Source organism: Mesoplodon densirostris, chromosome X, assembly GCF_025265405.1.
Source record: "Mesoplodon densirostris isolate mMesDen1 chromosome X, mMesDen1 primary haplotype, whole genome shotgun sequence".
NCBI lineage: Eukaryota > Metazoa > Chordata > Mammalia > Artiodactyla > Ziphiidae > Mesoplodon > Mesoplodon densirostris.
The window spans coordinates 7,807,012-7,827,720 of record NC_082681.1 but is presented as its reverse complement, the minus strand read 5'-3'; the positions used below and the strand labels follow the sequence as shown (position 1 = coordinate 7,827,720).

Below are 20,709 nucleotides of genomic sequence, written 5' to 3'. Positions count from 1 at the left end.
ACTTTAAAAAAAACAAAAAACAAAACACCTCCAACCCAAGCCAGCCCGGACCTGGATAAGTGAACACACTAGTTTGCTACCGGAGGCCCTTTCCCACGCCTCGGCTCGCCCCCGCTAAAGGAATGGGCGCTCTAGTCCTCGCCAGGCGAAGCGAAGCGGTGAGACCCGTCTCCGCCCTTCCCGCCTTCCCGCCCGCCGCCGAGCCCGCGCACGCCGAGCCCGCGCGCCTTACGTCGGGCCCGGCCCCCCGGTCCGTTCCCAGCAGCGCGCAGGCGCGCGCTCCTGGGCCCGCGAGGGGAAGGAGGGCGGGGCCGAGGGGCCGAACCTGTGGGGGAAGAGGCGGCGTCGGTCACGTGACGCGGTTTCACTGTTTACACGCGGAGCGGCCGGAGCGTTCGGCCTCAGTCAGGCGCTCCGCTCCGTTTCGGTTTCACTTCCGGTGAGGGGCCGCCTCAGAGCGGGCGTAGAGCCGACAGCGAGCGCAGGCGGCGGCGGTGACTGCGGCGCCGCTGCCGGGGGGCGTGCAGCAGCGCGGCGGCAGCGGCGGCTGGGCCTCGATCGCCCGCAGCCCACCTCTCAGGGGCGGGCTCCCGGAGCGAGCAGGGCGGACGAGAAGATGGAGGAGCTGGTGGTGGAAGTGCGGGGCTCCAATGGCGCTTTCTACAAGGTACTTGACTCCAGGGCAGGCCCCATCTTCGCCCTTCTTTCCCTCCCTTTTCTTCTTAGCCTCGGCCGGAGGCAGGCCTGGGGCCCTCTTCCCGAACGCCGCGCCCGGGGCCAGGGCGCGCTCGGCGGGATGTTGTTTGGGAGGGAGGGAAGGACCGGACTTCGGGCCTGTAGGAAGCCCCTTGAGCCCCGCTGCCTCTCCTGTATGAGGCCCCGGCGCCTGTCGGAATGAGAAGCGGGCAAGGAAAAGAGGGTGCCCTTTCGGGGGCCGAGCCCCGGCAGGGAGAGCTGGGGATGGGCGAGGGCCGACGGCAGGTAGGAGATCCGGGCGGGAAGGGCCGGTATCCGCGCGAAGTGACGGTGACGGTTTATTTCTGTTTTCTTAAATATCCTCTCCCAGTGGGATCCGGGCCTGACGTGTGGGTAGTTGCTGAGGAGCGGGGGGCGCTTCCGTCAAGCCGCCTCCTGCCTTGCAAAGAGGGTTTGCCATCTCCTTTGGCTTCTCTTTTCCTGTCCAGCATTGGGACTTCGGAGAGCTCCACTGTTCTGGGAGAGCGGTGTGAAGAAAGAGTAGTAAGAAGCTGTAGTCGGTACCAAATCACAATGGCAACTGATTATTAGTGACCTTTCTTTGTGGATTTCAGAAAAAATCTTAGATTCAAAAGTTTCAGGAAGACCCAGACATATCCAAGTAATGGTTTAAAGAAGTTGGTAATCTTGAATATTCGTGGCCCCTCCTCCCTTGTTATAAATGTGGGCAAATTCAGGAATACAGATGCTTCAGCGTCTAAAAACATTGGCAACTCTGCTACTTAAGAAAAAAAAATTAACCCTCCAAAGGCCTGGATACATGCCATGAAACTTCAGGAAATTAACTAAGTGTATCATTATTGGGGAATTTTTTTAAGTGAGTGGAAATAATTGTTCTGTGCTCCAAGGGCTTGACTATCTCCTCTGTGTAATGTTGCAGTGAACTGTATTGTTGAGGTTTTAAATAGGCATGCATGGTTTTGCTGCGGGCTTTTTTTTTAAGTTACACCATTGCAGATCTTACTAATATCTTACATTTTCAAAAGGAGGCTTAAAAATATTTTCATATGTCGGTAGTGCGTCTCTTGGTCCATACTTGCTGTAGATCTAGCAGTCTATAAGTTCTCATTTCCTCTTGAATGTCTCTATATAACTTCTGTGAGTAATGTCCCACCTTACTGCAGTATCTTGGCAACAGAAGGTGCATATAGAAGGAAGCATGGAAATTAAATATTGCCATTGTCCAAATGCAATTCTTAAATCTATATAGGATTACATAAACGTTTCAAACGAGGTATATAGGAAAATAAACATTGACTTAACTATATATGTGTTTACCAATTTTATGGAGATTTTGGAGATCAATATATTTAATGAGTGAGTAAAGTATGTAAACTGTTCCATACTTTTAGTAAAATGATGCAGTCAAAATTCTGGTTTCATATTTTTCAGTGATCCATAATTCTGCTGGTTAGTTTGTTTAGAATCGTTCTGCTTCCCAGATTGGTAGTTTTGCTCACTAGATTTGGGGCACTAACTGTAATAAATATGAGCAGGGGCTAATGGTTGAGCGGTATTCTAATAGATCTGTGATATTAGCTTAGATTAGATGCCACTCTTACTGTCTTTTAGTGGAGTTTGCTTGCTACAGAGGGCAAGCAGTACATCGTGGTCTTGAAGGATGTATTGTTCTGTTTGAGCAACCTGTGATTTGCTTCTGTGATTTTGCTTGCAGACTGATTGGAATATAAGAAAGGCCCTCTATCTCTGCTCTTAATCCCCCCCATTTTTGTTTTTTAACGAGGTTGCTTAATTTGAAGGTGAATAAAAGGAATGGGTTGTCCCTTAGTTCCTTGAGGGGAAATATTAAACATGAACAGACGTGTGCAGAGAAATTGCTGTTATGTTTATTTAGTTAAGGTTTTGTTTTTAAGAAAACCTCAAATGGTCCGTATTGGTAGAAAAAACAGTTTCTATAATGAAAAAGGTTTAAATTCTTATAAGGCTCAATATTGATGTGAGTTATAAAAGTAAAGCAGAAGTAAACTGAGTTACTTGTCCAGTGGGATGGGCAGAAAAGATGGGAAATAAAGATGAATAAAAAATGAACTATTATGGAGAAATGTTACATTTATGAAAAAATTGGGAACCTGGGTTCATCAGATTGATTGAAAAGGCTTAAAGAACTAAACAACTCAAACAGCTTCAGTATAATTGAATTCAGACTTTGATTTGCCTAACAGAACCACCATATTGTAAGGTACAGTTCTCCATCTTCTGAGCACATGGTCCAAATTTGCAGTATAAACTGGGTAGAGTATATGCTGGGAACAGTTGGGTTTTTCCCTCTAAAAAATTAACTCAAACTTAGGATTCAGAATTACCAGAACCATGAAACCTAAACCCTAAGGTTGTAACAGCTCATTTCTATTTTTCCCTCTGGTGTTTATTCTTAAAAACTCGAAAGTTGGATTTAGTAACTGTCAGAGCCACTACTTTTGTGCTTAGGTATTTCTTTGACTTAGAAAAAGTCATGTAATGAAAATTTTCTTCACATTTACTCTGAAGTCTTCTGTACTTAAAGGAAGTAAATTGTTCAGGTCAACCACATGTTTTTTTCTTCCCAGTCTAAATAACCTTTTTAGTGTTTAGTATCTTTATGGAAGCATCAGTACTCCCCTTTTGAGTTGAGCACTTTCCAACTTCATACTCACACACTCTGAAAACCTCCAAATTATTAACTAAATGTAAAATTCAGTGGTATAATAATTGGCTTTCTGATTCCTGCTCACTATGGGAATGTGCTTCCTGAGATGACTACAATCATGATTTTAACTGTTAACAGGTGCTGAGAGCTCTTGAGGTGCCAGGCAGGGTTCTAGGTGCTTTACCTCTCTTAATTTGTTTAATCACCTCCCACAACCCTGAGTTACCATTGTTATTCCCATTTTATAGATGAGGACATAGATGTACAGAGAGATGAGGTGAGTAAGTTATTACTAGTGTCAGAGCTAGTAAGGGTCAGATCTGGGCTTTGAGATCAGGTAATCTGACTTCCTGAAATGCTGAAATTTAGCTTAAAGAAATGAATTGGATTTGATTTCCCGGCCATTTTTGTAAATTTCATTGTAACTTTGTATTTGTTACTGTAAGAATGCCTTAGCCTTATTTTGTAAGTACAGTTGCAAGGATGTTACCATTTTTTTACCATTGATACAAAGACATCACAAAATATTCAACTTATGTATTAGCTTCCTTTTTATTAGCTCTTGCACCTTGACACATTACACTGTAATTCTTCATATGAATGCCTATTAATGAAAGATAAAGTTAGAAATCTTTAATGCTCCTATGAAGTTTACTCTTGTTACATTGGGAACACATAAGAACTGAAGCATTCAAAAGTTAGAATACATACACACAAGAAAATTAATAACTCACTTAATAGTATTCTCTCTATATCTATGTGTTGTCTTTGCATCAAGGTGAACCAGAAAGGATGCATTTTTCTCAGAATTTGTGGTAAATGCCCAAGTGAAGGCGAGTATTCCTAGTCATGCACTGTGGTTGGAAGAATTGTTGATGAGGTTTATTGTACTTTTCCCTTACCATTGTTCATTCTCATACATTGTTAGTTCCCACATTCAAAGGGCGGCAAAGCAATAACTCGCTTTATATGTGAAGCCTTGGGTTTGAATCGTATTTTATCACATTTCATGTGTCCTTATTGTCTATCTCCTACAGATTTTCTTTAGGAGGGATATTTTGCAATGCTTTTAAGTTTTCTCTAATGAGAATTATCATTGCACTACATGTGCTGTCTTCAGTGATAATGTAGTAGTTGTGTTCATTGGTGGTCAGGGGCTTACATTGAAATTTCTCTGTACAATCTAAGGTGTGAGGTGTAGTGGGAGAGTAAGACTTCACCCAAATAGGGACGGACTTTCTTTTCGTTTCAGCAATCCCGGTGATGTAATGTTTGACTTAGATATCTCTAGTCGTAACACACTTTGGTTAGTATGATTTTATGATTGCCTCTTTGGCCCAGTTGCCAGGTGGGGGATCCCATAATGATTTTTTTGATTTTCTGTTTATTCTCCCTGATAAGGAGCCTGTGTCTGTCTTTTTTTTTTCTTTCTTTCTTTCTTTCTTTATTTATTTTTGGTGTGTTGGTTCTTTGTTGCTGCACACGGGCTTTCTCTACTCTTCATTGCTGTGTGTGGGCTTCTCATTGTGGTGGCTTCTCTTGTTGGGGAGCACGGGCTCTAGGCGTGTAGGCTTCAGTAGTTGTGGTGCATGGGCTCAGCAGTTGTGGTTCGTGGGCTCTAGAGTGCAGGCTCAGTAGTTGTGGTGCACGGGCTTAGTTGCTCCACGGCATGTGGGATCTTCCCGGACCAGGGATCGAACCTGTGTCCCCTGCATTGGCAGGCGGATTCTTAACCACTGCCCCACCAGGGAAGTCCCACTGTGTCTGTCTTTAACTGCACTTTGAGCACCTTTCTCAAACCCCAAAGATTTTCATCACTTTTTTTTTCTTCTGAAAGTCTAAATAACATTTTAGTATTTAGTATCTTTGAGAAAACAACCTTTTCTCTTTCTATCCTGATTTTTAAATCTTTTTTTAAGTGTGCTTTTGTTGAGGTGTAACTTTCTCAGATGCAAGAGTGTTTATGGTTCTGCATCTTTTATAAAATATGCCCCTCTCTGCTTAACCTCTCATTTATTTAGTGCCAACTATGTGCCAGCCATCGTGCTAGGCACTAGACATGTGTGATTTCATTATTCACAACAGCTTTAGGAGGCAAGTCCAGGTCCCCTGTGTCCATTCCTCACTTACACAGACAAGGCATCTGAGGCCCAGAGACCGTTTCTTGGAGAGTCCCACAGCTGTTATGTCTTAGATCCAAGATTTTGAACCTACCTCTCATTCACAGCAAAACTCTTAACCACTAAGTTTACTGACCCTTGTAAGAGCCCTAGCTCTCATCCAGTCCCATGCAGCTCCCTTCTTGTATTCATTCAAACCCATTCAGTTGCCTTCTTTGGTAACCAACCCCTCAGGAATCCCCTGAACCTATCTTCTCATCAACTTTGCTTGATGTAGATAGGTAGAGAGCACAACAAAACATAGTTTTCCCAGTTGTTGGTGGGTGGGGTGATAGAGCTCTGGGGTGGCCAGGGTATGAGTGTTGGGGTAAGGCAGGGGCAGGGCCGAAAAGGAGGGTTATTGGAGAAAGTATGATGAGAAGCAGAAAGATGGGACCTTTGTTGGAATTTTAGCAAAAGGCCTCAGGAGTCAGAGGAGACCTTTGTCCTTGGCGAGAGTGCAAGCCAGAGGCAACCTCTGAGTTTCTTTTATTCCCCTTATTACAGCAGCAACAAGAAGGTATTCCATGCCTTCTGTATTCACATAACATGCAAACAGTGGCTAAAAATGACTGGTTTGGGAACAGTCATGCCAACATCCATATACAGGTAAGCCTCATTAATTCGAGGCGGTGGCCGCAGTAAGCTGTGATGATTATTCAAACCATTTTTGACACTCTACATCCGGAATTGCTTTTAGTGTCTTTGAAAGCTTGGAAGCTTTTTTTTGTTTTGTTTTTTGGTTTTTTGGGTTTTAATAGTCACAACAGTTGCAGATCTTCCTCCTTTTTTTTTTTTTTTTTTTTTTTTTTCTTTTTGCGGTATGCGGGCCTCTCACTGTTGTGGCCTCTCCCCTTGCGGAGCACAGGCTCCGGACGCGCAGGCCCAGCGGCCATGGCTCACGGGCCCAGCCGCTCCGCGGCATATGGGATCCTCCCAGACCGGGGCACGAACCCGTATCCCCTGCATCGGCAGGCAGACTCTTAACCACTGCGCCACCAGGGAGGCCCAGATCTTCCTCCTTTGAAGGGATGTTTAATTTTAAGAAATACGCAAATGTGGTAAATAAGTGTGATTAAACTGTACAATAACTTTTTGGCAAATAGAAAAAAAAATAGAGCAATGAAGTAATGAGACTAACTTTTTTTTTTTTTTTTTTTTTTTTTTTTTTTTTTTTTTTTTGCTGTATGCGGGCCTCTCACTGTTGTGGCCTCCCCCGTTGCGGAGCACAGGCTCCGGACGCGCAGGCTCCGGACGCGCAGGCTCAGCGGCCATGGCTCACGGGCCCAGCCGCTCCGCGGCATATGGGATCCTCCCAGACCGGGGCACGAACCCGTATCCCCTGCATCGGCAGGCGGACTCTCAACCACTTGCGCCACCAGGGAGGCCCGAGACTAACTTTTAGAGTGCTTTCAAGTTGGATTTGAAAACAGTCCCCAACATTTGTAAATGTTTTAAATCAGTGCTATCCAATGGAACTTTCTGTGATGATGGAAGTGGTCTCACCTGCGCTGTCCTCTACGGTAGGTACTGAGCCCTGTGTGGCTTTTGAGCACTTGAAATGTGGCAAGTATGACTCAGAGACTGATTTTTAATTTTATTTAATTGTACTTAATTAAATAGAAATATGTACATATGACCAGCAGCTTCTATGGTGAGCAACAGCACGGTTTTAGACAAGGGCAATAGTATTGGAAAGGTACCTGATTTAGTGAGAACAGTTCTTCACCCAGCTGTAACAAGGTTCTCTTAGCTGACTAAAGGACTTAACATTTTCAGCATATAATATACAGTAAAGAACTAATGCTAGTTACTGCCAAGACATGCAAACATAAAATTTTAGACAAGGATGAAGACAGAGCAAAGACATTTTTCGGTAAATAAGGGATTAGCTCCTAATAGGAGTCCCACCCTCAAAAAGCAGATTGTTAATTTGGTATTCGCCATCATGTAAACACAAGGGAGAAGTTGGGGTGGGGGGGTCTGTTTTTCCTTTCTCTGTAATTTGTGGGACTTACTTTATAAAACTAAACGTCGAATTCCTCCAACTTTAACTCAAAATCAAGCCTTTCTGTTGCTGAAGTAATAGGCAAACCCCTGAGAGCACTGGGGGCATGCGCCCTTATAAAACCTAGTATATTCTAAGATATCATGGTCAGTATTAAGCTAGAGTTCTTGAAATACTCTGTAGAGAATGGGTGTGATTTAAATATGGCTAAGGAAAAATAAGCAAGATCAAAATGATAGGAAGAAAATGTGGATTTCCCCCCCCACTTTAAACCAGCAACTATAAAGATACACGTACATGCTTAATTTAGAAATAATAATTTAGCCATTTTGAGTATCACAGAACACCTAGATTCCATTATAGTCCACCTTGATCTTACAAGGAAACTGTCTTCTAGCATAGCTTTGCCTTTATTCTTTTAAGCAAAATGCAGAAGTTTGTTGTCTCTGTTTAGCTGTTGCTCCAGGTCTAAGCCTTTGTTCCTGCTGCCCATTAGGCCTGCTGTGCCTCCCCATCCTCCACTCCCTAAGTTGGACAGGAACCTCATCCTCTTCTGTTTGTCTTTCCTGGCCAACATACTGCCACTGCACCACACACATACCTTTCCTCCGAGGCTAGGATAGGAACCCCTTAGGCAATGATCCATGATAATAACTATTCATTGAACCCTTAATAGGTACTCTGAAGTTCAACAGTAAATAAAAAGCCTAAATCGCCCACCCTCAGGAAGCTTACTGTTGGTAGGAAAATGGGCAAAAGACTATAGTGGGATGAGTTCATAGTGAGGATACTCATAAGATGCTATAAGAATGTAGAGGATGGAATTTAACTTAGTCTTCTGGGTTTTCCCATAGCAGCTGACATCTGAACTGAAATGTAAAAGACCAGTAGGAGATAGCTAGGTGAAGAGGGGAAGGACAATAGGAAAGAAGGACCAGCAGCATGTACAGAGAGGCCCAAGTAGTTTAGCACTGCTGGATCACAGCCTACAAGGATGTGAAAGATGAAGCTTGGAGAGGTGAGCAGTGGGGCCAGGTCACAAAGGGCCTTTTTCAGGCAGAGGAGTTTGACCATAATCCTGTGGACAGGGAGAAACCACGAAAGGACAGAAACATGTACAGAACACATTGGAGTAAGAAGCTTAAATCTCTAAAGCCATTTTAAAATGAATTAAGGTATAAAGCCCCTTGGGTTTCTTTATGCTTTATCCTACTCCTCTAATTGTCAAAACAAAAACAAAACCTCCTTTCCTGCACCTATTAAAAACTTATTTTTATAGAATTACGGACAGCATGCTGATTAAAGAATTCTTGATAATTAGTTAACTATTACTTTTGTTATGTCCTTCTGCAGATTATTAGCAATTGCGTCATCAGATTTAAAAGATTTAAACCTCTGTACTTTATATTACTTTTTTTTTTGCCAAGTGCCTGCAAGATTGAGAATTTAATTAAACTCTGGTAATTGGACTTTTTAGTGGTATTAGCAGCACATTGTTTTTAAAGAGAACATAGTGTACTTGTGCATATATAGATTTGAGATTATATTTAGTTATTTACTATTGTATTCTCCTAAAACTGTATTAAGGAGAAAAAGATAGGTTACAACAGATCTACACTGACTGGTATATAGCTCTGGAACAAGTTTCTTAGTTCCCAGTACTTCTAGCCTGAAGTATACCTTCAGCTTTGCATTGTAATTTTCAATTTACTTGTCTGTCTTTGTCCTATGAGATGCTGAACTCTGGAGCAGTTCTTTGTGTTTTATTTTAACTAATGAGTATTCCTAGGGCCTAGCACATAGTAGGTATCTAAATATAGATGTGATTCATGAATGAGTGATCCTCACAAACTGACAAACTTTCACTTGAAGCTTCATTGTGTTGTTAAACATAAAATGTTTGGTATCTCTGTAAAGTGTAACTGAAAACAAAAATGATGTTTAAGCTTAGAAGTTAGTTTAACTGTGGTGTTTTTTTTTTCTTATAGGCATTTGTAAAAGATGTTCATGAAGATTCAATAACAGTGGCATTTGAAAACAAGTAAGTGTCTTGATATAATTTTAATATTTAGGTTCTTTAATATTTTATGCCAATTTTTCCTTTTACTCCTCATTTAAAAAAATTCAAGTGTAGTCTGAGTGTTTTTCAGGAATGGATCTTCATGTTACTGACGAGGAAGTTTGTGAACAACTCAATAGTAAACCAATGGAATGACTGTTCCTGCTAATGACCTCAGAGATCCCTTTTGTATAATCTTGATCCTTACAACTCAGTCCCCTTGAATGTGAAGAAAGAAACCAGATTCTTCTGTATTAGTAACTGAGGGTTTGAATAGGAATATTTGTAAATGTTAAAAGATGAAAATGAATGGATTCATGGGTACTGAGAAAGTCGATGTGAGTTTTGTAATGTTAAATCTAAAATTGATGGTTTTAGTCATCTGGTATATTTTATTGGAAATAATTGTGTTTGCGTATTAACATTTTTATCTGTTTCATATATTTATAATCATTAATAGCAGTAACTGATCTTTTCTGCTTTCTTCTGCTAGATGAGTAAATAAAAATACTTAGAGGACTAGGAACATTAGCTATACAAAGGCATCAATAGTATAGATGTTAACATTTTATTAGGGGAGACAGGTCTCTTGACTAAATTTTTTTAATGCTGATAACGGCTATTTTCAGAGTAGCCATTCAAGATTCTACACTACATATAAACTCCTTAACCAGAGTATAGATGTGGTCATGATCTTAGGATTTTACTGAACTCTGAAGTCTGGTCAACAATTATAATGTTTGGCTTTTATTTACCAAGAGAAATTAATAGTGTATCAAAAGCAGATTGCAAATCTACAGAGAGAAGAAATAAATTAGTGGTTGCTTAGTGGCTGGTGGGGGATGGAGAGCCATAGCTAAAGAGTATGGGATTTCTTTTTGAAGTGATGAAAATTTTCTAAAATTGACTGGTAATGGTTGCACATATCTGTGAATATACTTAAACCCATTGACTTGTACATACACTTCAGTGGATGCTTATATGGTTACGTGAATTATATCTCAATAAATCTGTTAAAATACAGTATCTGACCCAAACATGCTATAATTAGAATGTTAGCAGAATCTTTTAGCTGCCAACAGGGCAAAGTACAGTTGACCCTTGAACAACATGAGTTTGAACTGCGTAGGACCACTTATATGTGGATTTTTTTCAGTAGTAAATACTACAGTAGTGCACAATCCAGGGTTGGTTAAATCCGTGATACAAACCACAGATATGGAGGAACTGTGGCTACGGAGAGCTGACTATAAGTTATCCGTGCATTTTTTTTTTTTTTTGCAGTACGCGGGCCTCTCACTGTTGTGGCCTCTCCCGTTGCAGAGCACAGGCTCCGGGCGCGCAGGCTCAGCGGCCATGGCTCACGGGCCCAGCCGCTCCGCGGCATGTGGGATCTTCCCGGACCGGGGCAAGAACCCATGTCCCCTGCATCGACAGGCGGACTCTCAATCTCTATCCGTGCATTTTTGACTGCACAGAGGGTCAGCATCCCTAACCTCCGAGTTATTCAAGGGTCAACTGTAGTTTTCTCGGATGCCTAAAACGCATTTAGGGAGACAGATAAAAGGATTTAGAGTATCCAGCCCAATTCTCAGCTCTAGACAAATAGTCTTGGTCCCAAATACAAGTTTGGATAATAGAATACCTTTCTCTGAATACATAGAGCCAAAAGTTCCAGAATCTGCCTCTGCATGATTATCCATGCATTATACACTAGATAACAGCATCACACCTCTAACAGAGGAATCTTTGATAACTTGGAGAGTAAATTTTTTCTTGTACTTATACTCTTATCTGCTGGCTTCCATCACTAGGTAAACACTGTTTCCCATAAAGGGAGAGTTATCTTTATTTGCTACTCTTTAGGTTTCTCCTAGAGTCCTTAATCTAAGGTATTAAGCAAACACTTATTTCCTCTATGCATTCAAGAATGTATCTATTTGTTTATACAGTGATCAGTTCTCATTTGTTTTCAACCAGATTTCTACTATAAACTTAAAATTATTCTTTCTATGGATCTCCTAATTGTCTGCTTACGGTAGCTGTGTACAAGTTTCTCTTCTAGCTGTCATCCTGGGAATTTGAAATAGATCAACTTTTTCCTTGTGTTTGTGTAGTATGTATGAGATTCAACACTGGGTTTGAGCATGTCACCAGGACTTGATAGGTCCCTACCAAAGTAGTACTTTCCTTGCATTTCCTTTTTGTTTTTCTGGTTTTTTAAAACAAACAAAAGACAAACCTGATGTTTTGTAAAACTTCAGACTATATTTACCCTCTCTTTCCTTTCAATCATAAAGAAACTCCTATAATACCACATTATTTTAGATGCTTTCTTTTTGCCTTCCATATTTTGTATTTTTTGAATAAAAAATTTGACTTTCATCTCTATACTTAAGACAAAATAATTCTTTGGAATGAAGAAACTTTATTATTATATGCTTTACAAATCAAATTTAGCAATGAATCTTTAACATGTTAAGTCACTGAATTCAGTAAGTATATTAAAAAGTTTTTCTGAAGTGAAGACTTTTGTTTGTTTGGCCACGTTGCACAGCTTGCGGGATCTTAGTTCCCTGACCAGGGATTGAACCCAGGGCCCTGGCAGTGAGAGCACCGAGTCCTAACCACTGGACCACCAGGGAATTCCCTAAAGACATTTTTTTTTTAAGTTTCAGAGTTTTCAAGGGTGTATAATAATACAGAAAAGGGGTTCAGTGTAATATAGGCCCTAATCATATTTACACAAATTCTGACTTACCTACCCTGCTATCTTATATAATAGCTCTTCTTTTTTTTTTTTTTTTAAAAAAAAAAAAGCACTTTTCTCAATAGGATTTTACTTAGAGAGCCCTTTAGCAGAAAACCCAGAAATGACTGCTCTAGCAGTTGAATCCTCCAGTGTTTCTGCAAAGTTTATCTTTTAATATTCTATATAATTGTAGATATAAAAGAATAATTTGGTGTTTTTCAAAATTGTTCCACATAACTTTAAATTTAAAAACATAGACAACTTACTGAACTTTAAATTAAAAAACATAGGCAACTTACTGAACTCCTCTAGGCTGTCTCCATCCTGTTTCTGTGGTGTAGGAGACCCCACCAGGCCAGTGCATGCTGGTACGTCATGCTGATCAGCAGTCAGCTATCCATGGCAGGAACTGACCACCTCGTGGGATCTAAAATTTAAAGGGGGAAAAGTGAGTTGTGAATTGCTAATGTGCTGAGTGCCCCATTTTGCTTGGGAATTAGAGGGCATTTAGGACCAGTTTCTGTGGTCATCGGAATGTGGTTACAATTCGTTTGCAAGTGGAAGTATGGTGATGACATTACTAACACTTACTGATATTAACGTATTTTAGCATCAAAGGAAATTGCTGTTGTGGCCCTGAGTTTAGAACTCTTAAAGGTGGAAATTATCGGAAGAAAGACTTGTTTGGAAAATTGTAATGTTGATCTGTTGTGTTTAGAGAAATATTCCAAATAGAACTACGAGGCTGCTGTGCTGCATGCAGAGTTTGTTGAAATGTGTCTATATTGCCATTATGCCCCACTCAGCAAAACACTGACAGTTTTAAAGCATTTGCTTCTTTAAACTAGAAAACCAAACGGTCACACTTAACCAAAAGTTGATGGCAGCATGGTCATTGTTTCCATTAAACCAAAAAGCATGTTAAATAATTGCATTTGCTTATTTGCAGCTGGCAGCCAGAGAGGCAGATTCCATTCCATGATGTGAGATTCCCACCACCTGTAGGTTATAATAAAGATATAAATGAAAGCGATGAAGTTGAGGTAAGTTTCCCCTGCCATCAAGTTATTAAGCACTGAAGAAGGGGGAGCATTTAATTTGCCTGTGCCTTTTGTATCCCTTGTCTTTAACACTTTTCAATCTGCATTGAGAATTACAGCTCTGATGCATATGTGCTTTTGACTGCTCCATCTTAATAATGATTGGAAATAATACATTATTGATGCTTAAGTGTGGCTGCCTGAGCAGTACTCAGGGTGCAGCTTTGAAAGTCACCACTGATTTCCTTTGCCCACTAGTATTTCTTTTCCCCCTTCCCTCATTCTCTGAATCTTTTGTTTGAATAATATATTGTTAGTTTACAACTGTGTCCCCATTTTAAGTAAAATGGGTTAGGAAAAAATCATTCCTTAACGATAGAGCAGCATCCTAGGCTTTCTTTAAGTAGCAGAAAATCCTCCTGGGGTATTTGTAAAAACTCATCTGTGAGTTTTAGTATATACACATACAGGTAAAACATCTTTTCACAGGAGCTGCTATGAACCAACTGCTTATGTGCCATTGATGTCTGACCAAAAAGTGCTATGGAGATGTAGCACATTGACAAAAATATTATATTTGTGATTTCTCTAGCCACTGAAAATCGTTGTGACACTTAAAAGGCACTTGGAGTCTGCTTTATGTTGTAGTTGGTCTATATAGTATCCTTTTCTTCCTCCCCATTCATGTACTCCATTTTAAGCTTGTTCTCTTCTCCACGATGCCTTGTTAACAGTTGCAATTTCATGAACATTTGTGGTATGATGGAAGCAGCTAAGAATCCATTTGTACAGGTCAGGTAAGGTGTACTAGGTCCTTGAATTCTTATTTCCTGTACTAGGTACAGATGGTCAGTGAAACCATGAAACCCAGCCTTGACAAGGTCACATTCTAGTGAGGATAGCTAATACTATGGAAGTTGTAAGTCCTAGGAAGAAAAAAAGAGGATGAAAGGTGATGTAGGGGCAGGAGTGCTATTTTAGAGAGTGCTCAGAGAAGGTCTCTGGATGTCCAGGCCTGTGTTCTTTTCTCTACAGCTTTATAGTGGAAATAGAATAAAGTGCTATTTATTTACCAAAAATGTACTCAGTACTTACTAGGTGAAAGGAACTGGGCTTGGTTTTGTGACGGATCCCAGTAGGGAGCACAAACAGTGTCTGTACTTGAGGACCTTTAGCTGTTCACTTCCCCAGGAGACTACGAGCTTCCTGAAGTCAAGGACCAGGACTTTTGGTCTGTCTGTATCAGAAGGCCTCATAATAGTGTTTGGATGGATAAAGGGGACTGTTTTTTCTTTTTTTCCCTCTCAACTGAGTCACATGACAGGTGGTAACCAGTGAGATGCTGTTGCTACAGTGACCTCACTGAGGTTGTTGCTCTTGCTAGAGCAGAGCTGAAAGGAACTGATGGTCGCAAGAGAGAAATGTAGGTTAAATCAAGTTGTACCGAGTCACTGTATTGTATAACCATTAACTTAGGTCTTTTGGTCTGTCTGTACCATGAACGCTCATAATAGTGATGAATAGAGGGGACTTTTTTCCCAACTTAGTCACACAACAGATGGGAACCAATGGACCACAGTTGACAGGATGACCTCATTGTGTTACATGACAATTAACAAATAACTGAGGTTATTTCTCTGGCTAGAGCAGAGGTGATAGGAAGTGTTGGGGGCAAGAGGGAAAGGAGGTTGCGTTAAGTTGTATTTCATCTCTGTGTTGTGTAACTATTAGCTTCAGTAGTAAAAGGGAGACGAGAGTCGGAGCCTTGAGTTGCTGGTCTTCTCTTCTCTCCTATCCTCTCCTCCCCATCCTCCTTGTCCTCCCTGTGTTTCTACTTCTGAGTATTTCTGTCTCTCTCTCCATGTGTCTCTTTTCCTATTAACCTTGATTTGCTAGTGTCTTCACAAAAGGTTCCATGCTGCACATCATAAGTGAACTGTGAAGTGGTCGCCAGAGAGATCAGTTTAGAAGAACTGATCCACAGTGTGTGAGAGCAGGAACGTGGTATCCAGAGGATTGCCAGCGTGGAGTTGTCCATTTTAGTGGAGAGGGGACAGGAGACCAGAGAGTGACCAAGGATCTGTCCATTTAGTTCCCAGGATACATGAATGCCAGGTGGTATCCTTAGTGGGCTGAGTAGTCAGTGGCCTTACCCATTTAGTGACCATGCAGCCAGGAAGTAGGCCAGGGTCAGTAACTTCCAATTTGTTATTTGCTTATTAGAGTAAAACAAAAACAAATCTGTCTTTACATTTTTTAGATACATTTTCATAGCTCACAAAGTACCCAAGGAAAGTATGCCCAGGTTTATGAATGGTCAACTTTTCTTGAGCATTCATATTCAGATTACTGATTATTACTGAGGCAGCATAGGGAAATAGGAAAGCACTTTTTACAGGACTCTCCCAGGTAATCAGGTAGTTTCTGAGTGTGTATGTCTAGAAGTAGGGGTGCAATCTGGCTTAAAGTCTACAGCTTATGGGCTTGAAAGACACCTAAGGTCATTTTAAGAAATTTTCCTTGATGTCTGATAATTTATAGATTTCTGAATGATGTTAATCATGAAATATTCTATGTTGTAATTTTTGTGTAGGTTTATTCCAGAGCAAATGAAAAAGAGCCTTGCTGTTGGTGGTTAGCTAAAGTGAGGATGATAAAGGGTGAGGTAGGAAAATGCCTATTTAAATTTTTTTTCTTATGCGATTTCCCTTTTCTAAAGCCAGGTATACTACATTTCAGTCTGGATTTCTATTTGAAAGTAATATCTAACTTGAGCATTTTATTTAAATGTTTACATGCTCAGTATATTTCATGTGTTTGTTAGTTGATCAAATAGTTTTTTTTCCTCTAGAGAATTGAAAAACAACTGAATAGGTATAGCTTCTTGTTCTTACTTTAAACACTGTGACCAGGAATGACTTTCATTTATTTCTCACAGTTTTATGTGATAGAATATGCAGCATGTGATGCTACATACAATGAAATTGTCACAATTGAACGTTTACGTTCAGTTAATCCCAACAAACCTGCCACAAAAGATACTTTCCATAAAATCAAACTGGACGTTCCAGAAGACTTACGACAAATGTAAGTTGGTATGCAAGAAAGACTGAGAACTTAGATGTGCTATGCAATTAATTTAAAAGAATATAAGTTTTCAAATAATAGAAATCAATTTTTAAATTCAGTGAACTTTGGCAAAAATGGTTTGCAAAAGTAGTGAAAAAAACATATTTAGCTTTTTCCAGTTATATAATCAAGCCAACATTCCACTTGTTTAAACTTACTTGGTTACATACATGGCTGATGTACATTTGTTTTCTAAAATACACATTGTTCATAGAATTTTAAGATTTTGAAACTGGTTAATACAGATACTCTGTCCTAAGTCACAAATCAATTTCTAGGCAATGGAGATTTGTCCAGGTTTTTCCCTTTTAGCTAGTATTTTCAGATAAATATGTAACAAGTAGAGCTTAAAGAAGCTTCAGAAGGTCATCTCTCTTATAAACCTTGATCTGAAGTAATGCTTAAAGACCTTTTAGAGAAGAAATTCCTTTTTAAAGATTTCATCAAGGCGTATATTAAGTTTGATTTGGACATGTCACACTTTAGATAAACAGTAACTTTTATTTCACAATACATAGAAATCCTGCTTCTTGATTATAGAGATTGCATATGTATGTTTGTGCCTTCTGATTCTTATACATTTCCTTCTCTCCCTTAAATTGGTCAGCACTTTTTCTTTAGAAAAGAAACAGCAAAACAAAATTGGGTATCCTGTAGCTATCCCCAAAAGTGTTCAACAGTTGACTCAAGAAAATTAGTGACCTACCATATGTAACTGAAATCAGGAAGCCTGCAGGGGAGAGTGGTTCCCCTAAAGATGTCACCTCTGGTCATCTACGACCACCAGTAATCCCCTAAGAACATAACTGGTTTTTTCCTTTCTCTGTAATCTCATATGCTTGATTGGCCTGAGTATATCAGAAATGTACAGCAAAGGAACTAAACTGTTAAATGGATATAGCATATTTTGCATAAATCAAGTTTAATATGAATCTACAATTCTACTAAGTGCAAATGTCTCTGCATATATTTGTACCAGTAGTTGGTAATCAGTCATCTGAACGTCACAGTGGATATTGTTTTTATTTCTAGGTGTGCCAAAGAATCGGCACATAAGGACTTTAAAAAGGCAGTTGGTGCCTTTTCTGTAACTTATGATGCAGAAAACTATCAGCTTGTCATTTTGGTGAGTGTGTTTGAGTTGTCTATTTTGGTGTATTTCATTTAGGGCATTTGCTTTGATAATAATGATGTTGATTTATATCCTTTAGTCTATCAATGAAGTCACCTCAAAGCGTGCACACATGCTGATTGACATGCACTTTCGGAGTCTGCGCACTAAGCTGTCTCTGATACTGAGAAATGAAGAAGCCAGTAAGCAGCTAGAGGTATGTGGCTTTCTCTAGGGATGGTTGTAAGATTATCTAGAAATAACTGTGTGTTTACAAAACTTGAATATGGGCAGCTTGTCTTTTATTTATTGTTTCTCAGCAATTCCTTATATTCTATATTTTGAAAAATTAAATTGTACAATGCATAATCATACTAAAATTTTTATGCCTGAGGTTTCAGAATTAAGCAGCAGTTTATGTATGCTAAGGAACTTCTGGCCAACTCACTTTTTACTAGAAGTTCATCAAAGCTGCTAATAAAATGAAGCAATGCTTCTTCCATATAACATGTTATCATTAAAGTACTAGAGAGTATTTAAATATCTAATCATATTCCTTTCATTATGTATGTTTATCTCTGTTTAAAAGGGTATAGAACTTCTTCATTCTAATTGGTTGTCACTCTTTAAAACTCCTGTCTTCAGATTCCTGCCAGAGGCTATTTCCCTAACTTACTATTTCGTCTCTTAAGGTGCATTTTATCTACTTTTATTAATCCTCCAATAATTTCCATCACCATACATTTATTTTCATTGATAACTATTTAGTACTTCCATCCATTACCATAGAAACTAAATGGATTTTAGTTTAATGTGCCAACTGAAGTATATTATTGTCAGATTCCAGAGTTCCTCATCATTATTCATTTCGTTAGAGGGAAAACACCATGCAGTTGAAATAGTAAAGAAAAAAAGGAGTTCCAAACTGCATTTTAAGAGAAAAGGTGACTACTACTAAAGGCTGTATTCTTGTAAAACCCTGTGAAACGTGCCACCTTCCAACTTAATATGTGATCGCTGAACTCTTAGCAGGAGAGGAGACATTCATATCTCCTTTTGCTACTTTGTTTTCCTTACGGCCATATGGAGGTCTATTTAATTGGGTTTTACTCTCATTCTTTCTTGATGTCCCTGTGTTCACAAGTTTGTGGTTTCTTTAGTGATTCTCTCATAGCTTTTAGGCCAGAACAGCCTCCTTACTTTCATTGTGAGTATTGTGGAAATATACTCATTTACCTCTTCTTAAACATCTAATTCTTCTTATATGGTCTGTTATCATTCCTTTGGCTTATTATTTATCAGTGAATTATCAATTGAAAAGAATGAACCAGGTGAATGAACCAGGACTCAAAAAACATGACCTCTTGAAAAGTCCTAGGAATATTTGATACATTTTGTTGCTCTAATCTACAAAAAAGGATTTTATACTTTTAAAATTGTTTATAGTAGTTACACTCATTCATTCAAATTATCAGGTATGTTGAATAATGAGAAACTAGCGTGCATGCCTATCTTTTCTCACTACTAATATTAAAGAGATCCACATATTCAGATACGAAATTTCCATTTTTCAACATGAGCCACTAATATGTTTGGTTTTCATTAATGGCATGCTAGAACTAAACATTAAATTTTGATAATACTATCTAAAGAGAGTGATTATCCACAAGTTTGAGGCGTCAGTATAACCTAGTTCAGTCATCACTGAATATTTGAAAGAATTCATCTTACTTGTGGATCCAGATCACAAGGTCTTACAGACTCTGATCTCATTTTAGGTTGCAGGCACATATGTAAGATAAGCTGTAAATCTTTGATACTCTGTGATCATTCAATTTAATTACTATACCAAAATTTTTATGATTCCTTTACTCAGGTTGGGGGTGGGGGTGGGAGGGTGTCCTTATAATGTCATCACTTCATCAGAGGACTATCTAGGCCCACAGTATCTAGTAATAAGTTATGTAAATGGCACTGTTTCTAGAAGAAAAAATGTATGCACACACACACACACCAATATCCTTTAATAAAAGGAAGTGAAATACAACATTATAAAACAACCATACTCCAATGAAAATGAATTTTAAAAATGAAATGAATACAATTTTCTGTAAAGATGGTATTTAAATTTTTTTTTTTACTTAATTAATATTGAGTCTGTCAGACCCAGTGAGCTGGTTTTTATTTGGGAACATTTGATCTGCTTCTTAAGTATTACATTGATGTCATTGGTTAACTAAGGCAGCCTTGCAAATAGGTTTGCAAAAGTTACCTGGGAAAATTGTCAACAAGCCCTTTCCTGTTAACAAAAATATATCAAATGGCATAGACCTTTAGTGACCTAAAAAGTACTTACGCTGTGCGAAATATTTTCTTAAACCTGTTAGTTTCCGAGTGAAACTGATTTATAGGTCCCTGATATACAGGGGCAAGATAATTTACATGGCTGACCTAAATACAGTTGTCTTAATAGTCGATAAAGCATACTAATCAGATGTGTGTTTCTCTTCAGAGTTCAAGGCAACTTGCCTCAAGGTTTCACGAACAGTTTATTGTACGAGAAGATCTGATGGGTCTAGCTATTGGTACTCATGGTGCTAATATTCAGCAAGCTAGAAAGGTACCTGGGGTCACTGCTATTGATCTAGATGAAGATACCTGCACATTTCATATTTATGGGGAGGTAAATATTTTACTAAATAGTGTTTTTCTAAAATAAAAAATAGTATTTCAGCTGGCTCATCTTTTGGTGATTTAAATATTTTCCCCATTTTTATTAGGACCAGGATGCAGTGAAAAAGGCTCGAAGCTTTCTGGAATTTGCTGAAGATGTCATACAAGTTCCAAGGAACTTAGTAGGTGAGTCGGCAATTGCTTTTGACACACACTACAAAAACAAAAGTTAGGTAAACAGTTTATTTATACCGATAGAATTCCATTTTCACTCGGGGAGTCATTTAGCTGAAGCTTAGTCTTTGAAATAGTCTATTGCTACAGTGTACAAAAAATATTTGGTAAATGCACTCAAAGATTACATTTTCAGAAGGT

The 20,709-nt window shown here is 39.3% G+C and overlaps 1 protein-coding gene across 13 annotated transcripts in view; it reads left to right on the top strand.

Annotated features, from left to right (window-relative positions):
• Positions 1-388: 388 nt before the first annotated feature.
• FMR1 (fragile X messenger ribonucleoprotein 1) overlaps positions 389-20,709 on the top strand; it is a 37,703-nt gene continuing 17,382 nt past the window's right edge. For 12 of the 13 annotated variants that reach the window (XM_060086678.1, XM_060086680.1, XM_060086676.1 and 9 more), the window contains exons 1-9: positions 530-667; positions 9,559-9,611; positions 13,331-13,424; positions 16,015-16,086; positions 16,360-16,508; positions 17,583-17,676; positions 17,762-17,878; positions 20,174-20,344; positions 20,442-20,520. In XM_060086678.1, the coding sequence (XP_059942661.1) occupies positions 617-667; positions 9,559-9,611; positions 13,331-13,424; positions 16,015-16,086; positions 16,360-16,508; positions 17,583-17,676; positions 17,762-17,878; positions 20,174-20,344; positions 20,442-20,520 (880 nt within the window). In that variant the 5' untranslated portion in view covers positions 530-616. Of the gene's footprint in view, positions 668-9,558; positions 9,612-13,330; positions 13,425-16,014; positions 16,087-16,359; positions 16,509-17,582; positions 17,677-17,761; positions 17,879-20,173; positions 20,345-20,441; positions 20,521-20,709 lie in introns of all 13 variants that reach the window. The other variant, XM_060086682.1, reaches the window with a different exon arrangement.